The 24,573-nt window shown below is 41.2% G+C and overlaps 2 protein-coding genes and 1 long non-coding RNA gene across 10 annotated transcripts in view; 2 read left to right on the top strand and 1 right to left on the bottom strand.

Moving 5' to 3' along the window:
• The first annotated feature begins 355 nt into the window (after window positions 1–355).
• On the top strand, window positions 356–14,750 carry HSD11B1 (hydroxysteroid 11-beta dehydrogenase 1). The gene is made up of 6 exons (XM_081009901.1): window positions 356–942; window positions 1,622–1,752; window positions 5,443–5,554; window positions 8,071–8,256; window positions 9,444–9,587; window positions 11,157–14,750. The coding sequence occupies exons 1-6, from the start codon at window positions 855–857 to the stop codon at window positions 11,372–11,374; spliced, it is 879 nt and encodes a 292-aa protein (XP_080866027.1). The 5' UTR covers window positions 356–854; the 3' UTR covers window positions 11,375–14,750.
• On the bottom strand, window positions 1,956–22,542 carry LOC308479344. Of its 2 annotated transcripts, XR_013987622.1 has the most exons (4): window positions 21,871–22,542; window positions 18,001–18,064; window positions 16,298–16,388; window positions 1,956–2,431 (listed from the first exon to the last, which is right to left on the bottom strand). It is a non-coding gene; the product is annotated as an uncharacterized lncRNA (long non-coding RNA). The 2 variants fall into 2 exon arrangements; XR_013987623.1 differs by lacking the exon at window positions 16,298–16,388.
• TRAF3IP3 (TRAF3 interacting protein 3) overlaps window positions 14,998–24,573 on the top strand; it is a 42,786-nt gene continuing 33,210 nt past the window's right edge. The window contains exons 1-2 of one of the 7 annotated variants that reach the window (XM_081009857.1): window positions 14,998–15,973; window positions 24,346–24,418. Coding sequence is in view for 3 of the 7 variants with exons in the window: in XM_081009858.1 (XP_080865984.1) it covers window positions 21,433–21,451; window positions 24,343–24,418 (95 nt within the window). In the remaining 4 variants the exon portion in view is untranslated. Of the gene's footprint in view, window positions 15,974–16,249; window positions 16,369–21,353; window positions 21,452–22,712; window positions 23,030–24,342; window positions 24,419–24,573 lie in introns of those variants that run through there. The other 6 variants (XM_081009855.1, XM_081009853.1, XM_081009858.1 and 3 more) reach the window with 6 other exon arrangements.

Genomic DNA, 24,573 nt, shown 5'->3' with positions numbered 1-24,573 from the left:
ATCTGTATTAGAACACATTCAGAGTCGGCAGCCCATGACTGTAAAGTGGGGATTAACATATCTTAGAATGGCTTACTCTGTGGTATCAGAAAGCATAAACAGCACCACGTAATGCCAATGATGAATATGAAGTTTTGAAATATTCTACTAATTATGGGCATAAAAGTACTTTGGAGACTGATAACAACTCTGCGAGACTGTCAAGAGTTCCAAAAAGGATCTGAAAACTCACAGCAACACGTTTGTTGGCTCAGCTTCCCAAACATGTGCAACTTAGTCATGTCCACCCATTTGCCCTGAATCCCTGATATTATAACAACAACATCCTCTGCTTCTGCACTTCAGTCTCTGCAAGCTCTTTGGGGTGGAAGTCACAAGCTTCTTGCACTTGAGCCTTGTGCTGTGTGTGGGGTCTATGCCTGGCAGATGTTAAACAATGATTTTTTTTCAATAAAAAAAAATAGCCCACCTGGAGTAGGCAGCCTGGGATCTTCTCTGAAGTGAAACTTGATGCTTTTCAGCAAAGACACACCTCTTTCAGGGTGTTGTGCAAATTTCTCTATTTTAAACGTAGGGACAGGAAATATGAAATGGGACAGCCAGGATCCAAAGATCACGTAGGCCGAAGTTTATCAACTCTTGACAAACAGTAAATCAGAGGCTTATGATGGAGCTGTTACCACGAGTACCCTGAATTGTCAGAAGGTTGGACATTTGGGCAAGTTGCTGCCTCTATGCTACCAGGTTTTTGCAGCATAGACATTGCTCCCTCTGTCTGGAACAGCTCTGCAGGGCTTTTTTTCCCTCCTCCTCCTTGCTTCTCATGCTTGATTATTTCCTGACTCTGCAGTGGGATGGGTCTGCTGCAAAAGATTCTGGTTCTTTTTGCAGGACTGATCTTGGCCTTCTTTTTTTATTCGGGAAATGAAGACTTTAAGCCGGGTAAGTTGTTGTTGTTTTTAAGTAAAGACATTTTAAAATAAAAGCAGGGGGGAGACGGAGGGGGAGAAAGAGAAAGGAGTCACACTGGAATGGTTTTTATACAGGAACTGGTGCAAGCCTAAAACGAAACATGTCTGGGCGTTGCTTGCATTGCCGATAATAGAAGGCTTTGCTTGGCAAGCCTTTGAAATACATCATGCAACAGGCAGGGCTATTTTTTTTCTCTTCCTGCAAACAGGTGTGGTTAGGAGGCTTGCCATTTGGATTCTCCAACAGCCTTTCATATTCTGTCTATTTCAAAAAGGATTGGGCTTTCTTTAAAGTTGCTTAATTGTACAATTGCTTCAAAAACTTCAAGAAAGCTGAACGTATGAAGTGGCTTGAAAAAGAAATGCATGTTCATGTTTAATTAGAGTAAAATAACAACAACAACAAAAATAAATGGCTGTCTTGGCATTCTGCATCCTTTTTGGAATGTTAGCAATTCTTACGACTGCTGGTTTCTTGGGAGAAGAATGCAGATTAGACTGGAAGATTGTTGGGACTGGGCAACTGATCGGCAGGCAGAAATGGCTGTTTCTCTTCTTGAGCTTCTTGCCCTTTTAGAGACTGATTTAGGATTGGGTGGTGTGTTTAATGCGATCTTTATAAATGGCTGTCCCTATATCTTGCTCTCCAGAAATGCTGAAAGGGAAGCGTGTGATTGTTACTGGGGCAAGCACTGGAATCGGTGAGCAGATGGCATACCACCTGGCACGCATGGGCTCCCACATACTGATCACTGCGCGAACAGAAGCCAAGCTCCAGAAAGTAAATGTCATATACTCATATATGCATGTCTTTTACTGGGCATGCTTCTGTAGAGTCACCTGCACACACAGGTGATAGATAATGTGTAACCCCATGAATGTAAAATTCATATTTATGTGCACTGGGATAAACATTCACATACGGGTGACGATAAATTGCTAAACCTGACAGGAAGGAAGGGAGAGTCGTATGCTTTACTAAAATTCAGATTTATATAAATTTATTTATTTCCAGATGCAATTTAGGTTTTGCAGTTTTACCACCAGCAGAGTGTGAATGCATGTCTCAATTTACAGGAATATCAATTTACAGGAATATCAATGCATTTGCTTATAAAAATGGAAGAGAGAGGCAGTAGGTGCCGTTAAAGAAGTGTGACTCATGGGGAAAGGGATCCACATATAAGGGCATTCAAAAATTATGAAAGAAAAGATAAAAATTTGGAGAATTCCTGGTGGGTTGCATGCAGGCCTTTTCTTCTGCTTACATTACTTTCAGGTTGGTTATGGGATGTTTCTGAGCATTTTTTCCCTTTCATTCTGCAAATCCTCTCTCCAGTGGTCTGTACTCTGCAGCATTCCTGGGTGCCTGCATTTCCTGAAAAAGCCATGATGTCCTTGGCTGCACTTTTCTGTAAGCATGGGAAAGCGGGGAGGCTCCTGGCAGCTATTGGCTGTTGCTGTTTGAAAAGTAAAGGGTTTTAATTTTATTTTTTCCTTTTAAAGAAACCATTGAAAAATGATTTTTAAAGGACTTCCTTCAAAAAACAAAACAAAAAAAACACCAAATCAGTGATCACACTGTTCTCTGTGCCTTGGCAGCGAGCCCTCCTGGCTTCCTATGTTTCAATTCAAACTCAGGGGAAGAAATCATGCAGTAACATCCCCCCATGGGCCTTTACCAGATCAGGAAGTGCAGGCTGCTGGGAAGACTGTGGAGCTCTGGAGAAACATTTCATGGAAAGAAAAACACAAGACGCACCCACAGCCACTTTGCAGTGATAAGATAAGCCTGACCCCTCATCCACTCAAATTCTAAATCCTAAAGTGAGAAAGAGGCGGGATGGTGGAAGTCTCTTCTGCAATGGAAGAATACTTTTTCAGAACCTGAAGAACAGAGAGTTCAGTACACAGCACTAGGAAAAACCACCCAAGGGTCACCATGCATGTCAATAATGACAAACAGCAGTGTGAGAAGCACAGATGTGGGAAGATTATTGCCCTAGAGTGGAAAAAGAAACAACGCAGGAGGTTTTATAGGCAATAGACAATAGCAACCCACACAGCGACTTGAAATGCTGGAACTCAACTCCATTTGTTCCTATTTGCACCCTTAGCCAGGCAAGAAGAGGCAGTGTGTATTAGGTTCATTAAGGGCCACAACTTTATTTGTGTTTTATACAACAAATTCACAGTGAGACTGGAAGCTGTGCAGCCCTAAGGCCTGCCCCTCCTAACCTGAATTGTTCACATTGCTCCCGACATACACATATTTGTATGCAACGTCGCCTAATATCTTTTGAAGGATTTTCTCCCAACATTTTAGAGCATTCGGGCTCATCCTGCCATGATCACACAGAGCATTGCCTCTGCTTCGCTTCTGGCCACTAAGCCAAGCTGATGAAATTGCACTGTCTGAGTAGAGAACAGGGCATTGGCAATGCTATTATCCAATTCTGGGACATGGCAGGCAAGAAGCAGTACTTTAAAGATAAGGCACCATAATGTAAATGACTTCACCAAAACCTTCTGATTTCAGAGTTAGGAGATTAACAACATGCCCTTTTGCAAGATTGTCAAGCCAGAAATGGGACATGGAGTTGGCGAACAATCAGACACTGCCATCATTTCAAATAATTCTAAAAATCTAAGGTCCTGTGATTGCATGTTAGAGCGGGATGGGAATGCCTATTGGCCTGCTTCTTGGTTGGTTGCCTTTGCCATTAATCCAGGCGTAGGCAAACTCAGCCCTATAGATGTTTTGGGACTACAACTCCCATCATCCCTAGCTAACAGGACCAGTAGTCAGGGATGATGGGAGTTGTAGTCCCAAAACATCTGGAGGGCTGAGTTTGTCTATGCCTGCATTAATCTATACCTTCTTGAGACACATTAAGTTTAACAACATCCAGCAATATCAGTCCCTGGACCCTTATGCTCCACAAGTAGCTATATTTTCCCCAAACCCCAGTTGCGCTAGAACAACTGTTTACAGGGGGAGTTAACCACCAAGGACGCAGGGGGTTAAGCCTGGGACCTTTTGCCAGTGTAATCTGTGCATTAGCACTGAGCCAATGCCTGCTTGGAGCTGTTAGGATAGTGTTGGTACAGCCAAAGTCTTGCAGCACAGGAGGGGGGAAAACCTCTTTGCCAGCAGCGCCCAACATGCTCCATCACTCACTGCAAAGTCAAGGAAGAAGGGCTGGTGAGGGGTGGAGTGATTCCTTCATTGATGTGGCTTCAGCCTTGAAGCTGGTATGCCCACTTGCATGCATGCATCTGCATGTCTAGTGTCGAGCTTGCTTCTTTCTGGCACGGGCGCACTGCCTTTCCTCCAGCCACTCATGGGAACACAGGAAGTTGCCACTGGTCCATCTAGCTCAGCACTGTCTCCATCAGGGATAGCCAGCATGGAGCCCTCCAGATCATCCTTGAACATCCATCATCCTTGAACATTGGATGATGGGATCTGTAGCCAACAACATCTGTTGGGGGCAGCACATTGACTACCCCAGCTGTTGTTCAACTACAACTCCCATCATCCCTCACTAGCAGGACCAGTGGTCGTGGATGATGGGAATTGTAGTTCAAAAAACAGCTAGAGACCCAAGTCTGGGAAACCCTGCACCAGACTTTCAGCCTAGCAAGTTTTGGCAGAAGTGGGTCCAAGCTAGGGATCTTTATCTTTGTACACTGACTGAATTACTTAACAGAAAAAGTAACAAAGCCTATGATAGGGTTAACTAACTGCAACTACGGCAGCACTCTATGCTTAGTACATACTTATGCATCACATTTGCTTAGATTTTAATAGCCTTTATATTTAAATTATTTGTTATATTGTAAAGAAGAATGCAAAAACTAGGTACCAGTGACACTTACAATTAAGTCTGTCAAACTGGAATAATGAAGAGGATTTTCCACCTGCCCTGATTATAGAAAATCCAATGGTCTCCTGAATATTGTTGCAGACTTTAAAATGCAGCTCTTGCTCAATACAAAATATGGTCATGATTACAGACACATTTTTAGGACTTCCAATACATTTGTAAAAGCAAGCTAGAAGCCTGATATGGCTGTGACAGCAGCTGTTGCGGTGACATCAGTAAGGGATAAAGTTCTAAAGCCAGAGCCCATACCCAGAATTTGCAAGTTCATTTTAAGAATGTTCAAGCCCATTTTGCTTCATTTTGATTTTTACAAACGAGAAATTCGGTGTTCTTGCAGCTGGAAACTTTGATGAAGCTGCTTTTTCCATTGGAAATTCCCCACTAATAATGCTGACCCTTTAAGCACACAGCCTCCACCCCCCCCCCCCCGAAAAAATGTTGTGCTCAGAGTATTCTGGTAAGCTGAACTGGCCAGCTGTTTCCTTGCAATGCTGCATAGCATAGGAATTTAATTTGCTGGGATGCAAAAGGGGCTGAAAGGGCAACGAGCCTCCAGAATTCTCCTTTCCTCTTTGTTTCAGGTGGTTGCTCAGTGCTTGGAGCTGGGGGCAGCATCTGCCAGCTACATAAATGGCAGCATGGAAGACATGGCATTCGCTCAGTCTGTGGTGAAGAAAGCAGAGGAATTGTGGGGTATGCTTACTTTATAAGGACATCAGAAGTGCTGTGCTGGATCAGACCAAAAGCCCATCAAGTCCAGGGCCCTGTTTGCCACAGTGGTCAACTAATATAATAATAATAATAATAATAATAATAATAATAATAATAAATACCTTTATTGTCAATGTACAACCTGTGTACAATGAAATTAACCGAGCCTCCCCCCCCCCCGACAAACTCTCAATCTCATTGCAGTCTGTGTGCTTGTCACACAACACACCAACCCCGAATGTCAGTTGCACTATATTATTTTCCATTCAGCAGCCTAACAGCCCATGGATAGAAACTGTTTTTTAGCCTGTTGATATGAATGATTATACTTCTATATCTCCTACCCGAAGGTAGAAGATTAAAGAGGTGCTGGCTGGGGTGTGAATCGTCCCTGAGAATTTTTCTTGCTCTCCTAAGGCAACGATCCCTTGCAATGTCATCTAGCGGGCTCAGGGAACAGCCCATGATATCATGTGCTGTGTTCACCACCCTCTGTAAAGACTTTGTGTCCGTGGCTGTCAAGCCAACATACCACACTGTGATACAATATGAGAGGGCACTTTCTACTGTGGACCAGTAGGAGGAGGTCATCAGCTGTTGTTTAACATTGTTCTTTTGCAAGACCCTGAGAAAATCGAGTCTCTGTTGGGCCTTCCTAACCACCTGAGTTATATTGTTTTTCCAAGTGAGGTCTTCACTAAGGTAAACTCCCAGGAATTTAAAGGAAGAGACTCTCTCCACACCAGATACCCATAGGGAGCTCATACGCAGGACATGAAGATAATAGCCCTCTCCCACTCATGATCTCATCAATCAATATTCAGGGGTAGACTGCCACAGAACCTGGAGCTTCTACACAGCCATCATAAATTGATAGCCTTATCCTCCATAATGGATTGTTTGGTCACCTTTTAAAGCTGTCCAAGTTGGTGATCATTCATCACTACATCTTGTAGCAACAAATTCCAGAAATTAATAGTGGAAAGTTTAGTGGGTCAGAGCCATGCAGGAAACTCAACCCTGCCATCAAGTGCCTCGCAACTCACTCCTGCTGTATGTCTGTCCACACTGGCGCAGCACCTATGGGTGCTTCCAGGAGGTGTTTATTGTGGGATGAGCACTCCCCGTAGCTGCAGATTTTTCACAGCATCCACATTGGCACCAGTGCCAGCCTGTTCTCCTCTATTTAATCTAAGTGCATCCTTTCTAAGGAAAATAAAACCTGTTACCAACATCGTTAGAATATTAAGGCCTTGTGTGGAAGTGCTGTGTATTACGAGTAGAGAAAAGAAGAATCCCCAAATCATCCCTGTAAAAGCGTGGGAGGATAACGGACAAAACACTGGAATGCAGTGCTTATCTGTATTCCCTGTAATATATGAATGAATAAAATATCCCAGGGGAAAGGCAAGTTTGGAAGCAACCTGAATCTCACACATTCACTCAATTTGAAGAGATTATTCTAAACCTGCTCCTCACAGTCCACTTGGATTTTCACTATGCTGAATACCGTAATTTGGTATCATTCACAACCTTGGTCACCGCAATGCTCACCCTGACTCCAAATCATAATAATGTGTTCCAATAGAACTCCTTGGTGGAACACTAGACTACTTACTCCCCTGTTTTTGTTAAAACTGCCCTTTTATGCCTAATATTTAGCTAATTAACACATACTACTATGCTGTGGCTTTGGTGAAGTACTTAATCAAAGAAAAGATGTCCTGAAATCTTCAGTTCCAAAATGGCCACTACCATAGTAGTATAAGCATCACTCATTAACCTGATAGAGAAAGCTAGTCCAAGTTCTGCTATGCTATTAAGTGCTCTTAAAGCTTTCCAAAGCTTTCCAAAGCTTTAAGCTCTGTTTTTGATTCTCATGGGCTGCAACTCTCTGTGAATCAGGAATGTGGAGCCTTCTGGCCCAGTACGACCCCAGTTGCTCACACTCACCAAACCATTTTGCAGAAGCTTTTGTGACATGATTGCATGGCTGACACACTGGGAACTGAACCATGGACCTCCCTAGCTAGAAGCACACAACTGGAAGTACTCCAAATCTACCTGAAGAGTTTGGCTCCAGTGTGAAGTGTTAACAGCCTTATATGCCCTGAATCAGGCACAGGCTTGTACGGAGCATCATAACTCACTGAAATATAGATGGCCTGATAGAAAACCTTGCCCAGCCTTACCTCTGCTGCAGATCAGAGCTAGATCACACCCAGGAAAATGTGAATCATTGCTTCAGGGTTGTCATTCTAACATTGTTTCCTTGAGATAACAAACCTATTGCAAGCACAAGCTGAGTCCAGAAACTCTGGACCAAACGCAGGAAAAAATGGCAGTGACACAGCTGAGTCCTTCAGTTAGGCACCTCAAGTTATGCAGACACATGGGTTGGAACCAGGAATCCAAGTATCTCTTATTTTAGGAATTAAACAGCATTGCTAGGATAGCTGATCAAGACAAACAATTCTAACAACTCTTTCTGTTTTCAGGAGGTCTAGATATGCTTATTCTGAATCATGTTAGCCCTGCCTTCTTAAGCTATTTCAATAGTGATGTTGCGTATATGCAAAAGGTCCTGAATATCAATTTCTTAAGCTATGTGACCATGACAGTTGCATCTCTTCCCATGCTTAAGAACAGCGGAGGAAGCCTCGTAGTGGTTTCATCCTTGGCAGGTGAGTACAAACAGCATTTGTGTGAAGTAGCTCTCAGCGGCCTCAGAGCCTTAGAGCTCCTTAAAACATTTCTGATTTTCCTGCTATGATAGCCGTGCATGTTGATGACTGTGAACATATATGACTGCACACTCAGCTGGTTGCAGCTTCCAATTATGCACACCCTCAGCCAACTCCAAAAAAGATCACGTGTGGTGATCAACTCACATCTTTAATGTGTTTTCTTACCTGAAAAGCTCCCATTAATGAAAAAAACCATCTCTGAGCTGCTCACCTTGTTAAGCAATAGCAAGGCTAGGGAATTTTCCATAACAGTGACTCTGGTGACTGTTCTCCTTTGTAGGGGGCAAAACAAACCGAGTGTGAATTATATGGATGGGTCTACTCAATTCTTCCTTTGGCACTTCTGCAAGGATGCCCTCTAGTCCCTTCTCCTCTCTCTCTGCTTGTGAGACAGGCCAGGGGTCTAATTTTTGAGTGTCTCCTGCCACAGCTCAGAGAAGGGTATCCAAGTGTTCTACTATTGGTATCTCAATTGAATTTCATATATTCATAATAATCCTCATAGCAGCTTTACCCTAGCACAGGGGACGGGAATCTATAGTCCACCAGGTGTTGCTAGACTACAACTCCCATCAACCTTAGGTCCCGGTCAGGATGGCTAAGGGACAGGGATGATGGGAGTTGTAGTCCAGCAACCTCTGGAGGACTAAACTTTCTTCACTTGTGCCTAAGCATTTGACAGGATCTCCGGGCCACAGTCAGGCAGCCTTGTGCTTTTATTAAGTATGGTTCTGTACAATTCTTCATTGCATTTCTATCAGAATGTTTCTGTTCTGCTTTAAAATTTCACAGGCTATAATCAGAGTTGCATATAACTGCTAATATACAAAACAGCCCTATAGGGGGGGTGGGGAGGGAGAAACAGTTCATCTTGAGAGCTTTGAAAGATATGCAATATCTTTTTAAAAATTCTTACAAGGTCCAGTTATGCCATAAGTTCAAGTTTCTGAGTGCTTACATAACTTGGAAACATTTTATAAACAAAATAATAAGTAAACAAATGGAAGCAGGAAGGGGGAAAATATCTCTCACAGAGATGCAAGCAATGCTGGTTTTACTTTGCCACCTGCAGGATTAAAGTGGAATTTACCCATGACTGTACTATTGCTATACTGTATTTGCAGGCAAAGTTGCATTCCCATTCACTGTTTACTATTCTGCAACAAAATTTGCCCTGGATGGGTTTTTCAGCTCCTTGAGGCAAGAATTTGCCATGACGAACACCAACGTTTCCATCACACTCTGCGTCCTTGGACTCATCGATACAGGTACAATTTAACATTTTGAAACCTGACTATAAGGACCTGGTTTTCATTGGCAGGTTTGTGCTGTGCTCAAAATCCTTCAGATCTCAACTTCAACAATGTGAACGTAAATATGGAACGTTTGTTTTTTGCCTTTTTTCTTATCTAAAACACCATAGATTGTAATGCCATGAAATTGCCAAGAAACGTCTTCTGAAGTAGGGCTTGCCCATAAATTATGTTTGGACAGTGAAGCCAATGGATAAGGCGTGCAAATTGCTTCTGAACTGAATATGCAAACTTTTGCATTAATGATGAAGTGTTATTTCTAACTCAAAAGCATCCATTTGCATCAGTAGAATATAAAATGGTTCCTCAGTTCTTCTCTATATATCATATATTATTTAGAAGAGAAGGAACAGTGCTGAAGAGAAGAGGGCAATGTTTAACGGTACATTTCTAGGTCTGGAATTGACTGTGAGCTTTCCTTCCCTCCAAACCATGTGAGCTTCTTCGACTTCCTTTTACATAGAGACCCTTTTACATAAACACACACTTGCACATGCAACGGCACAAAGACACAAGAGTTACCATTGGAAACAGCCAGCGCATGTAACTCAAAATTCCTGAGAACTTGAAAGAGTGATTTCTAACAAATCACTTGTCTAATGCACAAGTTGTAGGGATCCACTTGGGCAAAACCATGACCGGATGGCAACCACCACAAGCTGTAATGTTTCATCCTATGAAGGCAGTGCCAAATATGGTCTACGGTACACTCCTGATGTGGAAACTGCCACTGCAATTAGTCATCTGAATTCCTCTGAAATCGTCTATTCTCACATACCACCCCCACACACTTGGAAATTCAGTGATGCACTACAGTGGTACCTCGGGTTAAGTACTTAATTCATTCCGGAGGTCTGTACTTAACCTGAAACTGTTCTTAACCTGAAGCACCACTTTAGCTAATGGGGCCTCCTGCTGCTGCCGCACCGCCGGAGCACAATTTCTGTTCTCATCCTGAAGCAAAGTTCTTAACCTGAAGCAATATTTCTGGGTTAACGGAGTCTGTAACCTGAAATGTATGTAACCTGAAGCGTATGTAACCCAAGGTACCACGGTATTTAGTGGAAACAAAGCCAGGCAAAGTTTCTTACCAGCTTCACTAAGTCTGCAATCCTTTACACATTTATCTGAGGCTGAGCCCCATTAAACCTAATGGGGTTTACTTCTGAGTAGACAGGTATAAGCAGGGGTAGACAATCTAAGGCCTGTGGGCTGGATCGCCTTCTCAATCCGGCCCGCAGATGGTCCAGGAATCAGTGTGTTTTTACATGAGTAGAATGTGTCCTTTTATTTAAAATGCATCTCTGGGTTATTTGTGGGGCATAGGAATTCATTCATTTCCCCCCTCCCCCCCAAAAAAAATATAGTCCGGCCCACCACATGGTCTGAGGGATGGTGGACCGGTCCACGGCTGAAAAAGGTTGCTGATCCCTGGGTATAATTCACTCTGCCCAGTAGGCACTTGTTGACTGACTTCTTGAACAGAGGGTACCTACTTAACTCGAGCTCCTTTTCTTCCCTTAGAAACGGCCATGAAAGCAGTTTCTGGAGTGGTCCAGATCTCTGCAGCACCAAAGGAGGAATGTGCACTGGAAATCATTAAGGGAGGAGCCCTGCGCCAAAGGGAGATTTATTATGAATATTTATCTACAAGAATCCCTTTATTGATCCGGGACTGGGCTCCAAATCTCCTGGATTATATCATTCAGAGGAATTATAACATTGAAAAACTGAAAGATTAACTGCTCTTTAGCTTTTCTTATTTTATATATTAGCCACACTGAGTCCCTGTCAGGGAAAAAGGCGGGGTATAAATAAATAAATAAATAAATAAATATAATAGCACCTAGAACTTAAGAGCACTGAGAACTTAGTGCACTTGGAAATAAAGCTCTGCCCAAATTTCAGTTTTGGCACCCACATCCAAAAATCAAATGTGAAAATTTGAAGTCTTCGGGGTTCATTTTTGACAGAGCTGGTTTTGCTTATAAAAAGGTAAAGTTATAGGTCTGTATCCAAAGATGTCACTCAACTGACTGTAAGTCTTCCATTGACAGAGGAGGGAAGGGAGGGCTTTTTATGACAGCACCGCCTCCCATTCCCCCTCCCACCGCCTCTGCATTCCCCCTCCCAATCTGCTGTGAGACCCTTCAGAGTAGATTTAGGGAGGCATGGGGATTAGAAGAAGGAAATTGATTTCCTTACTATATCACTTATGGAAGCCTTGTTGTCAGTTGAGAAACGACGATTGATACATCCCATGAGGTTTTGCACTTTAAAAAATAAACCAACAAAGAAACACTGAACTACCTAAATCCATATTTGAAAATGTTGTAAAAAAATGTGTCAGGAAAATATAAAGTTGATTTCTTGCAAGAAACTGTCTCCAAAATTTTAGCTCTAGCTGCCCAGAATGGGTACAAGGAGACGTAAAATTAAAGCTATATGTAAATATGTCTTTATATTGCTTTCCCTCCTCCCTCCAGAAAAAAAGACATTATTTCATTTTTAAAACCTGATCTTTAAAGTTATAACATACATATTATGCTACTGACTATATTAAGGGATGGGTTTTGTATTTATGGCCTTTTAAGCAATGTTTTTTGTGCAGCCAATGGCTCCCCCATCTGGTGGATTAGATTCACAGGCACCACATTGATCTGAGCACATGCCAGCGAGCTGAAACTAGGGCATGGCAGCTCTTGAAACCATGCTGTGCTTTAATATATTGCTTCTGCGTAAGAATTGTCTACTTTTAAAACTACTGTTATATAATCTTGTTGGTCGTTTATTTGAAGGGGGAAGCAAGTTACACCACAGTTTAGCATTATTCAGGAAAACCTAACTGTAAATATGAGAAAATACTCTATTGTCCCACAGCCCCCACCACTCTGGAATGCCCTCCCATTAGGGATTCCTGTATTTGAGCCCTACTTATTTTAGCCACTGTTCATTAGGTTGGCAATGTTCCTGATGTTACTATGGTTGATCTTTGTCTAGATTTGTCTCTAACCGTTGTTAAATAGCCACGTGGCATCTTGATCTCAAGCTATCCTCTCCTCTCCAGAGAGTAAATATCATTATTAGGAAATGCACCTTATTTCAGAGTATTCTTGTCCCAGCAAATAGGCTTCCTATTCAGAGATTCAAATGAAGTAACTCCTATGGACTGCCAGTTCCTGTCCCCTGAATGACCAATATCTCATTCAAAGACTGACATTGCTCCTTAAAGTATTAGGTGATTATATTTGAATAGAAAATGCAATGCTGCTTAATTAATTTACCCCTACTTTCAAGGTGTATTGCCTTTGATTATCTCTCATTCAGAAAGATTGTAACCCTCACTGTGAAGTCCAGGAACCATAAGGGGAAAGAGCACAGTTTTCTGATTCTCAGAAATATTAGGCATCCAGCAGTTTTTGTTCTGTCACATTTCTCCTAAAAGCTCAGCATGAGAAATGAGCTGTATTGAAAACACAGCTCTTCTCATTTTATTGTATCAAAGGCTTAGCTTAGGCAAATTGTTAGACTTGCAGCCTGAAAGCTTTCCTCATCAGGACACAAAATTATTTTAAGCTTCTCCAACTGAGACTGCGTAGAAATGAAGACAAATTGTTGGGCAAAGCTTGCTATTTGAACCCAGATGAACACAGAGCCAGATGAATCAGTGCAAAAGGGATTGATGCATGGGTTCATGGCAAAATGTGAAGGATTTTAAAGAAGAAGGGAAGGCCTAGAAAATGAAAGGGTTTGTTCTGTTGTCCCCCAGCACAGTAAAATCAATACAAGTTTGAAGCTGTACAACTATAATTTGTCCTATTGGTGAGGTCAGAGGTGAGAGGCATACGTTGCCTTCTGACACCATCAAAACAAATAAAATCTCAGTTTGGTGGCAACCGGGGAAAATTTCCTGTCTGCTGTACAGGCATGGAGGAGAAACTTGATTAGCCAAACTTCCCCGATTCTCACCCTCTGGAACCATTTGCAAACTAAAACACAACCATGCTTCAAAATCCACACTTTCCAAATTTTGTGGTGCAGTTCTCCAGCTAAGTAATGTGTACAAAAATGCACATAGTAGGGTAAAGTGTGAATAACAATACATCTATTGGTGAAAATAAGATACAGTGGTACCTCAGGTTAAGTACTCAGTTCGTTCCGGAGGTCTGTTCTTAACCTGAAACTGTTCTTAACCTGAAGCATCACTTTAGCTAATGGGGCCTCCTCCTTACCCGAGGTAATATTTTTGGGTTAGCAGAGTCTGTAACCTGAAGCATATGTAACCTGAAGCATATGTAACCCAAGGTACCACTGTACAAAATTGCATTATATTAGCAGAAGTTGTTTTGTTTGTTTGTTCCGGAGCATTCCTAGCAAAAACTCTGCTCAGAGACAGAGCTTTTAAGTGCGGACCTGTGCCTGGAAAGAGCAGGGCAAAGGGTAAGCGTGGATAAGCCCTATATTAAGCAAAATTCACACAAAAATGTTGATGAATTTTCATGAGGACTTATTTTGAAAAAATGCAAATTGACTTGGAAGTGTAAAGAACTGAGCTGAAAAATGGAAAATCAGAAGCCAAGAGAAACCAGATTAACATCTTCACCCATTCCTACTCCCATATCACCTATTTATGCTGTCAAATCAAGACTCACTTCACTTTAGAGCACCCCAAATTTTACAGTAATAATATTTACAATACTACAATACTAATGTTATCACCTTGTTTGTTTGCCACTCTTGCCAGCCATTTCTAAGCTCTGCCTCTAGAGTTCGTTTTCCAATATTCATGACTGGACTTAGACTTTGTTTTCAGTAGACCTCACCCTCTCTTTCAGTATCAGTATTGTGTTTTTATAGAAGGAAGAATGACAGGTAACATAATGGGATCCATCGGGTGAATATTGCTTTAAATAGTGAACTGGTTGGTGTGAACTTGCAAATCAGTCCCCAAGTAATTTTTCAATTAAACTGATGGGATTATGCAATGGAGGGAACTGAGCTCCTCTGTGATTGTGAGATGCTTGTCCTACAACTTCTCACAACCTACTACTGTAGGATTGTACACCAAGGAAAGTGCCTTCTAACTAAGGGCATACATTAAAATAATATCTACTAAAACAGTTGTCTGTGCTATTTCTTTCTCCCAATTGTGACATCCTAGTTATTGACTTTCCTCAGGACAGTTCACAAAGCATCTGCTCTTATATCCTTTCAGCACCAAAGGCCTATTTATTTCCCCAAGCCTTTATAAAAATATTAACTAAGATTGGTTTTAATTTGCTGCTGTGGCTTCAATTTTTGCACCAAAGGTCGTGATTTATATTTCACCTGGGGTTTTTAAATTTAATTTTGTTGTTGTTGTCTTGATTTCATTACTGTTCTTTTTAGCGTTAGCGATTGTGGGAGTGTTTGTAAGTAAAGGTGGGATAAATATTTAAACAAACAAACAAGCTAGAATCTGGCATAACACAGACACCACCTTCAGTGTTGCCAACAACCTGTAGAGGAAGAGGAAGAAGTAAATCCTGCTGTATTAAATGCGGCTCACTCCCAGGAAAGTGTGAACACTATTGCAGCCTAAGTTGGAAGTTTATAGTGTGATTTAAGTTGCTCATAGTATTATAGATACAGGGTGGGGGCAGTGGACCACAGTGACTAGTCTAAGGGCACATCTTTTTTTAAAAAATTGAATTGTTGGCAGAAGTCAGAATGATGGAGGACTTCCTGGTTGAAAGCTCACAAAGAAACCACTATTCTACTGCCACCTTAAAAGCTTGACTCTCACAATGCTTGAGAATGGATGAACGTTAATTTCTTCTCAAGTCAAGGAGTTCTTAATCCAAAAGATATCACGGCTGATGCCATTGTATCATGGTTGACTCGGTCCCGGGGTGCAAACCACAGTCCCTTGGAACGAAGTACAGGCTCAAGGCGTCAAAACTGATAACAGAATTTCAGCAAAGAACAGTTGCTGCAGTCCCAACGATGGTGAAATAAATACATTGACTGCCCAACCACAATGAGGTCAAACTATTATACCATGAACCTGCTTGCAGAGTTGTGGGCTTCCTGTCTCCTCCCTTGTCATATCAGAGTAAGCCAGAATGAGAGACAGAGAAAGAGAGGAACTAGGGTAAAGTGTTGTGGCTTATAGTTCCTGTTTTGTTTTTTGCTTTTTTTAATGGAGCAGCAAAGTGAAGCCGTCCGAATGAAAATGACAGTTGCAGCATGTTAGTACTTGATAGCTAAACGGGCATCTTCTCGTTTGTGCCTCGGCAAGTGAAGAGCCAGGCTTCTCGGATCTTTTCAAGTTCACTCGGGCCCACCATGGAAAAGCAAAGGTAAGGACTTCCCTTGTTCGTAATGACCTTCCATTTTCGTTTGTGGATTATAGAAAGCAAACACAATCTACAAAAAGGAACGTTTTGCTTTTGAGCCTCTGACAACACAATTGACAACGTGCAGCCATAACATGAGCAGGCATTACTTCCCCTGATTAAATTGGTGTGTATGCAACCATGCCTGCAAGGGAAAGATAAAGGGCATCTGTGTTCATCCGAGGCAAATACTTCGGCCAAGACTGGAAGAAGGAAACCAATAATGTGCTTAAAAGGCCTCAGCAGTGTGCCTAGTGTTGTGGGTTAAATAAAGAGAGTACTTCTCACCTTCATAGTCTGGTTTTAATCTAAGGTTTTTTCCAAGCAGCTACAAAATAAAGTAATGGCATCTGGAGAAGGTAGGTAGTTCCTAAACTCTCTGTGGGGGGAAAAAAACCTGTTGCATAAGTTTTTTGGGGTACAGAAGTAATTCATATGCCAGGCTGAATGGGCTTCAAAATCCTTGTTTAAAATATTGTCTAGTTTTAGACTTTAAAATGGATTGATTTTGAAAATAAAGAACTGGTTATTTTTAGTATAAAATTACATGATATATGTGAACCTTCCACTTTTTAAAAGGAACTCGCAGGAAAACCAAACAAACTATGACTGCAGTGGTGGTGGGCATTAAGAGGGAGTAAGGTGGTGATCACCATATTTTTCTCTCCCTCCCCCCCTTTATGACAGTTAAACACTTATGGCACGCAGCTTTCATTATTTCTTCAAGCAAGCAGAAATAGCAGCTTTTCATGCTGCCTCTCAATCTAAACTGGACAAGGGAAAAGGTGGCATGGAACCAGTGAAAGAGAATGAAGATGAAATAATGTGTCAGCTAAATAACTAGACCTGTGGGTATAGGGTGGTATACAAATTTAATTTAATTAGGATGATAATGTTAATAATAATAATAATAATGTAACATATCTCATTCAGTAGCAATTCCTCATTAGGACATCTCACCAGAGAATTTTGCAGGGCCACCGCCACCAGTAGGAAATGAGATGCACTTGCCTCAGGTAGCAGATATCGGGGGACGGCAGCAGCAGCCCTTGCTTGTTCCTGCTGAGGCAAGCCTGGCCATTCCCCTCTGTTGGTGGACAGAGCTGTGTTTGCTACATGGCATGCCTTTGCCTCTCTGAACCAACTTGCTGCCTCACATGTTGTGCAGGACACTGTTCCATCACCAAAGTTGAATAAAGATTTAGCTGCCAAGCTTCTAGGTTTGGAAGGACACCCTGTACTTTGCCTCAAACAGCAAAATGTCTTGGTCCAGCCCTGGTATTTGGCTCATAAAATGTGCAAAGACAAGATGTGCAAAGACAAGATGTGCAAAGACAATCTGAATGCAAGAAAAAAGCAAGGAAATTGCAAAACAAACCTATTTACTGTATGCCCTCAAGCAGGAGCTTTAGTACAATGTTGCAATACTAGAAAGTAAATGGAATTCAATTCAGACAGAATTTTGTAGAAAAAGGACAGCCTGTCTAACAACCACGTGGCAAATGCAAATGTGAATATATTGTGTGTGCGTGCAGAAAAATGAACAATTAAATTTTAGTGGCAGGGAGACGAAACCTGAATTGCTTATTTCTACCATTTTATCTAATCATTTGTGAACATCAAATGTGGTGGCAATTAATGAACAACTTATGGAACACGTTCCCACCAATTGGCTGCCTCGTGTCATAACAATAGAGTTGTGGATAAGAAGCTAGCCAGGAAAGACAGATACTTGTTCAGCTTTTGCAACTTTCTGTTATTTAAATTAATACTTTATTATATCCTATAATTATTTCTCTCCTGCCTTTTAGGATATAAATCCTATGAAGGAAGTTTAGTCGCAAACATATGCCTTGACTTTCCACTTAACCCTGTCTGTATACATTGTGTTTTTAATATTCTGTTGAGAGCCACCCAGAGTGGCTGGGGAAACCCAGCCAGATGGGCGGGGTATAAATTATTATTAATAGTATTATTATTAATCCATTTACCTTTATAAGGCTATCCAGTAGGCCAATAACATTGTCCAGTATGGGAAGAAGATAGGTGCTCAGGCTGTGAGTGGGAGAAAGAGTTGAAAATGAAGAACAAATTCCTGAATGGTTTTTGACAAAAAGGCTATGAAGAATACAAGTAAAAGGAATCCTACCGGGGGGAAATTAAAAAGACAAACCATATTGCTTATTGTGGCTCCTTGATACAATCTTTTTTCACTAATCTTGGTATTCTTCATGTTATCTCATTGGACTAGCAATAAGCAGCAAAGGTTTTGGTACAGACCCTATGCAGATTGGAGATCCAAGCACGATGAATTTTGCTAGGTGCAATCTGCCTCCAGTTTCTCACTGCACCAGAGGCAGATTTCCACCAGTGCTAAACTGGGAAATAGGGACTGATAATATATATTGGATAGAGTTTACACTACACTACAGCAGAGCTTTCCAAACTGTGTGTCACGACACATTAGTGTGTCGGCTGCAGTGTGTAGATGTGTCGCACAAACGCTCCCTGCACTTCTCCTGGGGCTGGAAAGGGGTCAATTTAACTTCCGGTTTGCTAGTAAAACTGAATTACCATGTCACAAAATTATGCATGTCTAAAAAGTGTGTTGCCAACATGAAAAGTTTAGAAAGCTTTGCGCTACAGCAAGATAGCCAGTAGGGTTCTGTGCATGAACAGCATAGCCCTCAGCAAGTCTAGCTAATGTAATGACCTCCAGATACTTCTGCACTACAACTCCCATCATCTGTGAACACTGGGAGTTGGAGTCCAATAATATCTTGAGGGCACTTCTTCTGCACTACAGTCTTCCTTTTAGATCATTCCAGCAATACTGATCCTGATAATTTCAGGTTGTCATGAAATGTGAGATAACAGTCAGGTACTAAAGGACTAAAGATGGGTTTAGACTGGCGAGCTATCCAACCACTTAATATGTGTTTGGTACCTATAACCCACTCAGGGCCTAACTATCTCCCATGTTTCTGAAGTTATTCCATTCAAAAGGGACATTAAAAAAGCATCTCTCTCTCTCTTTATCTGTCTATCTATCTATCTATCTATCTATCTATCTATCTATCATCTCCCTAAGCACTAAACATAAAAACTGTTGTACATCTCTCATACTTTGAGAAAGATGATTCATTTGAAAGTCATCCTGAGAGCCTGCATTTCTGTGGTTGGCTAGATGAATGTTTCAAGTCATGTATAAATTATCCACCCTTTGTGTTAACTCTTTCAATTGTTTTTAAGAGACTATTCCCATCTAAGAAGGAAATACTTTCACAGGAGAAAGACTGAAAATGAAGTCAACCATATACTTATTTTTAAACAGAGATTGCATTGCACCTCAAAACAGGAGATACATAATAGGGAGGAGTGCCTTTGCTTTTTGAGATCACACATGCATAATCACACATACATTCATCATAGAATTTTCCTAATTTCACTGGCTCCTGCCAGAAATGGCCTGAATAACATACCCTCCAACCTTTCTCCAATGAAAATAGGGACGTCCCATTTCATAATGATTATTTTACTATTTATATGCCACACATCTTACTGGGTTCTCCCAGCCACTCTGGGCAGCTTCCAACATATAGAAAAACATAATAAAAAACAGTAAAAAAAATCCTTCCCTATACAGGATTGCCTTCAGAAGGCTTGGGGGTCAGATAATTCCATACCCTCCAACATTTCACCAATGAAAATAGGGACATCCTATGGAAAAGTGGGACATTCCAGGATCAAATCAGAAACCAGGATGGCTTCTCTAAATCAGGGACGTCCCTGGAAAATAGGGACACTTGGAGGGTCTGGGATATTGGATCCAGTATGCAAAATGTGTGGCAGCTGTCTTCTTTGGTGGGCAGCAATCATGTCTCTTCTAAATCCAGAGAGTGAAGCTTGCTTTGAATAATATTAGTTAAGCAAAGTACACATTCCAGCATGCACTGTGGGTGCCTCTATTTTTTTGCTCAGTAGAGAAAACAGCAGCTTGAGGAGGGAGCAGCTGAGGTTGGGAAACAGTGGGAGGGAAGGTTTACAAAAAACTACTTCCCCAGCATTATTTATCCAGTCATTTTAGAGGAGAAGAGACTGGGGGTTTTTTAAAAGAGAAAATCCATGCCTCAGGAAATCCATTCTCAAAGTGTAGTTTGGCCCTGGATCTTCAGTGGGTATACAGCTGTGCCTAGCATCCAATATGTACTGACCTTTGGACTAAAACAAAACCCCTGTGTTGCAATACAGAATAATCTGCTCAAATACAGCCACAACACATGGCTAATAAGTATGGTAAATGTATTTTTAGTAGTAGTTAGAATATAACCCAAAATTTACAAATCATAAACATTATATAATGTATATATAAATCCATAAATAAGAAATAGTCAACGTAATGAATTGCTGTCAGGGAACACCACGACACAGGCAGAATGCCTTTCAACAGATATTGTCCAACAGTATTGTAGTGGTGGGTATATAGAATTCTTTTTTTTCCCTAAATAACTTTTTTATTCAAAATTGACACAAAACATAATATCCAAAAACATATCCTTATTTCCCCCATTTTTCTTTCCTCCCCCTCCCTCCCCCCACAGAACCCCCCCCACCCTCCGACTTCCCTCAGTTCCAGTCTATGATTTCTCTAAAATCAAAGCCGCCCTGAGCCCAGCTTCGGCTGGGGAGGGCGGGATATAAATAAAATTTATTATTATTATTAAAAATGCTGTTTTCTGCATGTTACACAGTTGTATAGATCCTCAAACTATTTAGCTGATTATTATCAATAATATGTATGTAGAATTCAATAATGAACAGCAAACAAGCAGAACAGTGTTTCCAGATTAAGTCAACTGTTTCAAAGATGAATCTTCGTCAGCTAATAATAAAATTAAATACATTACATACAGTGAATGAAAACAAAAATAACAGTGACCAACCTGCATATTAGATAATCAATAAAAAATGAACAAATACCAAATGAACATACCAAATAATTTCTAATAAATTATCCATTCAGGTAAATGGGATACTTACTAATAATGCATTTACCATACTTATTAGCCACATGTCGTGCTTGTATTTGAGCTTACCTTTGGACTGGCAAGCAATGAGGGAATGAAGATGGGCAATTTACCAAGAGCTTAATGCTGGGAAATTTGTCAGTTTCTTAAAACATCTGCTAAATAAAGCACTGTATGCTTGAAGTGAAGCAGCAAAGAGGCCTGTGGCTAGCTCTGCCACACACTGCAACTGCTCTTACTTCACCCAGTCCATTAACCAGTTGTGCTACTATGGTGTGACACAACTTATCCCTCCACACATTGCTGCAGCACTTTGTCTCTACTTCCTGGTTGCATGTTAAGGGAAGCAGATGATTCATACGTTCTGAAACTGCAAGTCTATATATATGTGGGCTAATGGTGTTGTTTCAAAAAGGTGGATAAAGTATTTTTGAAGTTGTCTTTCTCTTAGGGGGGGAAAAATCTGCCTTTAAGAATAGATGGTGCTGCTCTTAAGCTTGCAAAGTCCTCTGCTCATTTGGGCTTTTGTTTGATTTTTAGCCTATAAAGCTATATCGTGTAATGTTGTAGATTATCTAGGGCATTTTATATCCACAAGTGGTTGTTTTTTTATTAGCTTTGTAATTGCTATATGTGCAGTCACTAGGGTTGCTAGACAATCAAGTCTGACCTGAAGAGTCTCCAGGCGGAGCGCAAGAGTACTACTACTACTACTACTACTACTACTAATATTCAACCTGGCAGGGCCTGGCTGCAAATGACAGTATTGATGCTCTGAGGTGTCAGTCCACCTCTGCTCCCTTCTCCCAATTAATCTCCATCTCTAGGGCTCACCCTTATGACACCATCAGGGGCCGCCTCCAGGTCTCAGGGTTGGGCCCTGAAATCTCAGGTTCTGGGATGCTCCTGACCTAGGAATGATAGCAATCATAATCACAACCAAAAAGCCAATTCAAGATGGAAGGAAACCCCTAAAATAATGTTCACCTCACACCAGTGCTTTTTTCCTGGGGGTACACAGGAGGACGCATACCCCTAAACATTTTGTGAATCTAAGTTTGGCCTCATTGAGGGGCAGTATTTCAATATGAGTAGGGAAATGAGAGTACCCCTAAACATTTTTTGGGGGGGGAAGCACTGCCTAACACATTGAAATCAAGGCGATTTCTTTTTGCTGCTGTTTTTTATATTTGTTAGCTACGGTAAACTGATAATTTTTAAACTGTATGGAAATGTTTCAAACAAATTGTCAATGCATATGCTCCACCCCTACACTGAGTGTGGAAGATATTTGCCCCCAAATATAGTATTATAGCCCTGGGCATTAAATATGAAAAGGCAGGATATAAATGAAATGAAATAATGGAGTTGATAGAGTGGACTCTACCATTTCAGACTGTGGGGACTGTCCCAATTTTTTTTTATCCCATTCTCACATTATCATCATTTTCAGCACTATTATAAATTGTCGATTGTTTGTAAAACACACCAAAGGTCTCCAAGCAACTTATTTAAGGCCATAAGCAAAACTGCTTATATGTTTTTTTAAAAAATTGCATGAATAAAAAATAGAAAAGCAAGCCCCAGTAACTTTTTTTTTAACAGGAGGCAACTTGGAATGGTACAGCTCATTTTGAAGCCCCTGCATCCCACCTTCCTTCTGCTTTGTGTTTACATGGGGCTCTTACCTCCACTTTGGAAGTGAGGTGAGAATCGCTTCATCTGCCAAGGGGACAGACTCCCAACTGTCTATGATGGGGGTTTTGACCTAAAGAGACGCTATCCTGGTGGAGCAGGCCTAGGAGTCCTACAGCCTAGTAAGCTGCAGGCCCAGAACACAGACTTGGATGGAGGACATTGCAGAGTAGTCAGATCAAAATGCTGCAGCCAGAGATAAAGGCATCAGCTGGGAGAGGGGTGACTTTTTAAGCAGCTGAGTGCAATGGACACCAATTACATTCCCTTACACATCTTCCAGCTGTGCATCAAAGAGGTAACAGTGCTTATTTTATTGCAGTGTGGTGAGGCTGTAAGTAGGGATTGTGTTTATCTCTAGATATATATATATTTTAAGAAGTGGTTATTTTTAAGTAAATTATTTATTTTTAAAATAAGGATAATAACCTGAATTTCAATACAAACATCTGATGTGTACTTATAATTGAGTACCTGGCTTGTGTGAGAACACTGCATTTTTGCCTTTCTCTGTAAGAGCCGAGCTACAGGTGATGTTAGTTACAGAGTTTGGCTAGTTTTATGTTTTTAACTAATACCTTGGGGTGGGGCTGAGCTGGAGCAGGACCATGGCATGGGCAGAAGGATTTAGCTCCCCCCCCCCCACTCTAATTGGAATCACAACCCCATATGGTATTTGCAGGGGGGGGGGGCTACCATTGTTTCCAATACATTAGCAGTAGTTCATGCATTTGATTTTTGTGGTACATTATGAAGATGTATATATCTTATAAATCAAAGAGCATGAGTATTTACTTTCCATTGTATGAAGAATAGTTGTTGCAGCCAGAAAGTGCTGGCCATTACTTCTGGAAGTCTGGGCATGTTAGCTCAGAGTCCAAAGAGCGACTTAAGTTCACAAAGGAGCCATTACACTATACTAACGGATTTTTTAAAAAAACTTTTAACTTTTCATTGAACTGATTATCCCCTCCCTTATCTCTCACGAACTGCTTTTGAAACACCCCTCAGTTTTAAAAGCAGTTTTACATGCGGCAGCTGCTTGAAAAAAGCAAGTTCTGTAAACCCTTGGGCTTACAAAAGCTAGCTTCATAGTTCTTTGGGTCCTGGCCTTATTCAGAAATTCTCCCAAAAGAATGTTGGGAACTGTAGTTTTTAAGGTTGCTAAGAGGTTTGAAGAAACCTATTCCCCTCACATATAGTTTCCAGAGCGATTTAACAATCAATCCCTCTGTATCACCCTTCAATAACACAATAAAACATCAATATAAAATAAAATACAGCCCCAAACAGCAAGAGCAGCAGTTTAAAGCAGTGTAAAAGCCAGACCCAATAGATATGCTAAAAGTTGGGAAGAATAAAAAGGTTTTCTCCCAGTGCCAAAAGGATAATAATGTTGGTATTAATTGAGCATCACTGTGAAGATGGTTCCAAAGTATGCAACCACAGCCATACATCCTGGTTTCTGCTTGCCTTCAAAGTGCAACACAGAGCATCTGTTGCGAGTGCTTCCCTGCCCTTGGCAAGCTGCTGAGCTGTAAGTAATATAACTGTTCCAATGATCAAAGTAAAACAACAGTCCCCTTGATTGCCATGTGTTTTAATTCCCAGTAGGTGAAGCCTCCGCAGTTCACGGAAACCTTCCTCCACATTGGTCAAGCCCAGAAATCAAGACTCCAAGAAAGAGGTAGGTTGCAGGAAGAATTGGACCAGATCATACGAAACACACACTGAACCTGTGAGTAATGATACTTGGAATCTACAGAACCTTCTGCAATAAACTTTTTGAGCCCTTTGCTCCTGTTTCCCTGATTATGGTTCCTTCTTCATCTTGGGTGCCAC

This window comes from Podarcis pityusensis (genome assembly GCF_964106645.2).
Source record: "Podarcis pityusensis genome assembly, chromosome: 6".
NCBI lineage: Eukaryota > Metazoa > Chordata > Lepidosauria > Squamata > Lacertidae > Podarcis > Podarcis pityusensis.
This window is presented reverse-complemented; position numbering and strand designations above follow the sequence as displayed.

Bases quoted from the DNA above. Each gene is read 5' to 3' on its own strand.
- HSD11B1 (XM_081009901.1), top strand. From the start codon at position 855: ATGGGTCTGCTGCAAAAGATTCTGGTTCTTTTTGCAGGACTGATCTTG. The intron at 943-1,621 runs GTAAGTTGTTGT...CTTGCTCTCCAG, and splicing joins AAATGAAGACTTTAAGCCGG to AAATGCTGAAAGGGAAGCGT. The intron at 9,588-11,156 runs GTACAATTTAAC...TTCTTCCCTTAG, and splicing joins CCTTGGACTCATCGATACAG to AAACGGCCATGAAAGCAGTT.